Source organism: Dermacentor andersoni, chromosome 2 (genome assembly GCF_023375885.2).
Source record: "Dermacentor andersoni chromosome 2, qqDerAnde1_hic_scaffold, whole genome shotgun sequence".
In the NCBI taxonomy this organism is placed as follows: Eukaryota; Metazoa; Arthropoda; class Arachnida; order Ixodida; family Ixodidae; genus Dermacentor; species Dermacentor andersoni.
The window spans coordinates 234569128-234575127 of NC_092815.1; the positions used below are offsets into that span (position 1 = coordinate 234569128).

The 6000-nt window shown below is 41.2% G+C and overlaps 1 protein-coding gene across 2 annotated transcripts in view; it reads left to right on the forward strand.

Annotated features, from left to right (window-relative positions):
- The window catches only part of LOC129387044 (uncharacterized), a 43382-nt gene extending 39173 nt beyond the window's left edge, over positions 1-4209 (forward strand). For both annotated transcript variants that reach the window (XM_055075724.2, XM_055075725.2), the window contains one exon: positions 1013-4209. In XM_055075724.2, coding sequence (XP_054931699.1) covers positions 1013-1291 — 279 coding nt within the window. In that variant the 3' untranslated portion in view covers positions 1292-4209. The remainder of the gene's footprint in view (positions 1-1012) is intronic.
- The last annotated feature ends 1791 nt before the right edge of the window (positions 4210-6000 follow it).

The following is a 6000-nucleotide window of genomic DNA, read 5'->3' on the forward strand; positions in this document are numbered from 1 at the left end:
TGACAGTGTACTGATGGTCAGACAGCATTCTGCCAGTCAACGACTCACTCGATAGGTTTTTGAGGCTACATTCTGTATGTCCAGGGCTAATGTCGTACACAAGCACCGAATAAAATGGGCGCAGGATGGTGCCCCAATAGCTTAATTGATAAGAGCATCGCATGTGCAATGTGAAGGATGTGTGTTTGACCCCTAGCTTTGGCAAGATTTCTTTTCAGCCACTTTTATTTCACTTCACTTTATTGTTTATACATTTAATGTAAACATACCAATTAACGTCTACTATGGCTTCCGTGGATCTTTGTCACTTCATATTGTTGCGATAAACAAAAAATTGAGTCTCTCAGATCCCAATCCCATTCTTCTTCTCGTTCATTGCAGCTAAACGTAATTTTATACACTTCTCTGATATGGCATACTATAAACTTCTTTGTGTGCCTTCATAACACCTGTCAAGTTTTCATGTTGACTTCAAATGTTCTGCATGGAAGTGCATGTCTTTCGTAGCTTACTGCCAACTGTAAACATGTTGACCTCAGATTGACTGCTTACTTTTTTTAAGTCTAGGTGACAAGGAGTGAATGTAAGGTATGCCCGTGACACTATGTTCTCCTTACGCTGTTTGGTTGGTGCTACCTTTGCATGAACTAGACGATGTGGTGTAGTAGTACCCTTTTCCCACATCCACAAGTAGTGGCAACGATAGAGAAACATGCTTGTAATTAAACACACGATCTCGCTGGTTCATTCTGTTCTGCCAATGTTCATTCTGCGCACATGACTTACTCAAGGGACTTGAGGCAGGATGCAGCTATACCATTTTTATAACTTTTGAATGCTTAGAGAAAAAAATTGAGCACTGATTAAATGATCTCTGTGAGTAATGCCAGAATGCTAGATAGTCCATGAACATCATGGTAATATCTAGAAACAGTGCTATTTTGTTTATGTATTTTCTGGGTGAATTTTTTTTTTCCACAAATACTGCTATGAATTCTGTGTGTACACTCAGGAGACTGCACGACAGCAGGCCCTTAAGGAAGAGCTGGCCCGACAAGCTGTTTTGCGAGAACAACTACGAGCCAAGCTGCGGCGCATTGAGGAGGTGGCTCAGCAAGCAGCTGAAATGAGCAACAAGACCACCATGGTGCTAGCAGAGGGTGTTGCCCGCTTGCACCTGGACACTCAAGATGTTCAGGGACTGTGCAGAAAAGCTGAACGTCTCTGGGAGTCACTGGACAGTGCGGAGACACGTAGATGCTTCGATACGGCGGTGCAAGGGATTTTGTAACTGTTGCTCCCTTTTTCACATTTGTCATTACAGATAAATATCATGTGTAATATAGAGTGTCTTCGAGAGTATTATGAAACTGGGAAAATAAATTGTATTAGTCAGGTGATACCTGAACAAATAATTGAGGAATACTAGTCAGGTCTTCCTTATTGCTTATTATTTATTAACCCTTACATAGTATAGCACAGTCATAGTGCATGAGACAGAGAGAAAGAAATAAGTGCTGCTTCTTGATATACTTAAGAAACAACTACGAATTTTGCTATTGATTATTTTGTATACTTCTTTTACCGAGATTTGCCAAGGGAGGTACATTACATGATTACTTATATTTGTACATATCATTATATAGACATTGGATGGACCAGAAACTGCATAATAAAATACAATAGAATTCCGTTAATTCGACTCTGGTTCAGTTGAAATTCGATCCACGCCGAAGGTCCCGGCCAGTGCCCACGCATTTCACTGGCCCAATCTTTCGTTAGTTCGATCCTAAAATTGGCCTTTGCCAGATAATTGAAACTTGACCTATCAGCACACACCCGCCTTATCCCTAGTAACCCCAGTAGCAACACCTTATAGCGGCAGCATCAGTCTCGACGGAGCTTAGAGGAAAGTAAATGCATTCGACACATGCCATGCGTCATCGAAAACACCTATTTTCAGCCTTAGCTCACAATGTCTGACTATGGTATTTACCCCATTCTCGCACGCACCTTTCCTTCTCTAGAAAATTGGGCCTAAAATTGGATATGCGGTGCAGATGGATGCACTCACACACACACACAAAAAAAAAAAAAACCTGCTTTGCGGCATTCGTGTGCTTTACTGCATGATGAAATGCGGCGATTTAGGAAACCAATTGCCATTATGTAATGCATATTATAACCTTGCCTATATTACTTGATAAAAAGTTAGGTGTGCATTTGGTGTTGGCTTTATTTAGGAGCTTGAATGTCATTTTTATGTTTGTTTTATACTTTGGGCACATAGAAAGTGTGTGTGCGTTTGATTCGGGGGCGTTAGAATCTGGCCAATGCTGCTAGATGGATCAGAGGTGTGTTTTGGCATGTTATTATGATAGTAATTATATGGACACTTCCAGGTGCATTTCTACCGTCGGCGTGATGTTCTGTATATAGTCTTAATTGTGATAACATCATGGTCCCACACTGCATGCTGTAGGTGGGACTGAAAGGGCGGGAGGGTGAGCCGAGGTCGGTGGCTTGATCTTGGACGAGGAAGGGGGGGGGGGGGGAGGATACACGCTGTCTTTCAGTGTGTGCAAGGCAACTGGACGGGGGAGTTTTACTCCAGCGGCAGCTGCTTATAACTTGGCTGAGCACTGCCACGCGAGTCCTATCTTGAAAGCAATCTGTAATGGAGACAGATTAGTCTAGCTGCACTGCGGGCTCGTAGCTTCTTGTACGCTGTGTTGTTGCTGCTTAGTTCACATTAAAGCGAGAGACAGCACAAAGGTCAATTCGCTTGCTGCTGCTGCCTCTCCTGAGCGAGTGTTCGCAATATCGAGTGACATGTGTTTATGTCTGTGTGCACTTGGCACCATGCTTGTTAATTTAGTTAGCGAATGTTTGCGAATTTATATGGCCGATAAAGCTACTATCCTTACTTCGTATAGCTGCCTACTAATTTGCCATCACAATTGATGCTTCACCTGTTGGCTGTGACTGCGACATTTTTTCGCCAGATAATTCGATCAGTTTCATTCGTCCTGTCGGGGTCCAATTAGTGGAAGTCAAGTTTCAAGCAGGGTGCAGCATCTTCCTTTATGGTGCCTAAAGTGTAAAGGTGACAGCATTGTTTCTGTAGTGGAATAGTAGTCAGTGCTCATCTAGCAACCGCATGCTGCAGTACAAGAGCAAACAGCTGAGTAAAGAAAATAATACATTGGCAGAAAATTCACAACTAGTTTCAGATATTGGAAGCCCACTTAACTGTGCTTCACTATGTGCAGATGTTGAAATGTGTGAGCAACATTCAAGATTCTCACACCCTTTTAACTGAACAATTATGATTGTATGTCATGCCGGGCTAAGTAGAGAACAGTCAATCTAAACAAGTATTTTAAACATTACAAATAAGGTGTTAAAGTGGGCTATCTGGTGCGTCTTGGAGCAAAAACAGCGTAAAAGTATGACATGAAACAAGATGAACATCAGAGCAACGACCTGCAGTTGATGTTTATCGCGTGCTACATGTAGAGTATGCATCCATTGAGTGCGGGAGCTGGCCAACGGTAAGGTGGACTTTAAGAATGAAAGATTTATTTACTTTAAGTACATGACTTGGAAACAAGTAAAATAAAAGAGAACAGTCATCATTGGCCGGCAGCTAATTGTGCGCTGTGGCCCACGGCAAGAAGCATGTCTCTGAACGTCTCTCCCTTTCCAATGGTTCACTGGCTTATAACCCCTTCAGTCCATCGGGGTCACATCAAACAGGATTGGAAAGAAGGGCAACACAAGGCAATGGCAATTTTGAGAAGGGGATTAGATTCAATTCTAAGTCCAAAAATGTGGCCAATTTGTTGAACAGATTTACTGAAGGGATGCAAACACATGCTATGTTTTTCTTTGTTATCATGTGCACTTCATTAAGGATAACATAAACATTCTATGACAGTCTAAAAACCAGAGAACAAATGGCATATACTAAGCATATAGGATAACAAATAAAAGGCACAAGATGGATTAGCACAACTTAAATTAATCTGTTTTATAAAGAGGCCAAACTTTTGGATGTACTATTTCGAAGTGCACAGCTGGGTTAGTGGCATTTTATATGGAATCGCATGTGCAGATTGCCCTTCCACTTGTCTAGCCCACTTTTCAGTGTAAATGTAGTATATGTATTCTCTACACAATGCTCAATAAACATTAGGCACAAGTCAACACTGTGTTGTCCGTCTTTTTGCTTCATCCCATGTTTTTGTGCTGTTCTGACTTCAAATTCTGCAAGTTAAGGCTGTGCGCAATGAACCTGTGAAGCATGTGTGTCACTCTGTAAAGGGTACGCCTGTGTATTTATGTAGTATGTTCGGTATGAATATCAAGTTGTGGCTGGTGTGCTCTGCTGGTTGAGCTAGTGATAACGAGTAACACAATCAAGGAGCAAGTGGAGATAGTTCTGCCGTTCCAACAAAGCGCATCAAACCCTGTGCATTCTGTCGTCTGGTTTCCTTCGATGTGGCATGTGTATCATGAAGCGATAGCAGTATAAATGGCCAACCCAGAAGATAGACTTCCTTAGTGACCCGCTGCACTCCTTAATGGGTCAGTGTGTTATCTTTTTAGATTAAAGGCGCTCCACATCCAAAGAAAGCAGACAATGGAAGATGTAAGGGTTCATGTATATTGCTGGAACGGCAAAACAGTCTTCACTTTTTTTTCCTGTTGCATCGCTTGTTAGCGTCACCATCTCATCTTAGAAAGCAGCCTGGCCATTGCTCGCACGTTACTAAACACGACAACACATCAGTAGTTGCTTCCAAGTTAGCTGCATGCTGCTATACTGGTTCATAAATTGGAATGCTAGTGTCAGTTACTCTTGAGCGTCGGACTTTGAAGCTGGACCACATGTAGGTGCACATGTGGCACACAATGGGAAGAAAATCATCATTATGGAAATGCTGGCTGCTCCAGCAGCTGCATCACTCTGTTTACAATTAAAGAAGTGTCTTGTCATATTCATGCCTGCGGAGGTACTACATCTAAATTATACCACATATTCTAAGCTTTTGTGTTGTAATATTTTCTTTTCTTGAATTTGTAGTGTATTTTTTTCTTCTTGAAACTGAAGTTACATATCCTCCAAGCTCCATTACTCGAATTACACTGTATCTAAGCCTGAATGGATGTTCAATCAATCATCTGCTCCTGTTTAGGAAAAAAAGAATATGTAAGTGTAGCTGAATCTCGATCTTATGAAAGCTCAATTTTTTTTGTCGGCAAACATACCAACACACAGAGCCACATACTTTAATGTGAAACATTTCTTGCCTCTTCCGGTGGTTTAGTAGTATCTGGTTATATGTCTTGCATGGAGTACCACACTGAAAGGCAGCAGAAGCCATGCATGCTTCCATCAATAGCAGTGGAGTGCAGTCGCATAGCAGAGAGTTCCCTGTGGTTTTGCCCTCTGTGCATATTGGAGCACATCGACGACATTATTTATTTCGTACAAGTGCTCTCACATAGGCAGTAGCGCTGCATTAAACCTTAACATTGTCATTAAACCTTAACAAAACACACGTAGAAAGAACAAATTAAAAAAATTGTGTTGGCACTTGCATGTGACAAATATTGGATATAACGCACGCATGTCTATGTGACTTAGTTACAATGAGTTTTGACTGTATACAGTTAAAAGGACCAACAGCCACCCTGAACGTATCATGGGATTTTGGTGAAAATTAAAGGACCCTGATTTATAGTGATAGAATCGGCCATGTTCTCAATTTATGTAGAAATTATAAATTTACGTTGCCACAGAAAGTCTCGATAAACGGTATATGGTGCATACTGGCAGTGAAACTTTAGTACCTGAGATGTGTGCAATCAAATTACTGTACATAAGTTGGCGTTTGTTAAGTGCATCATACTAATTGATGTACTAATACATGTACATCATTCTAATTGTTGGTTTATTTTATGCATATCACGAGCTAAAAAAGTTCATGCTAG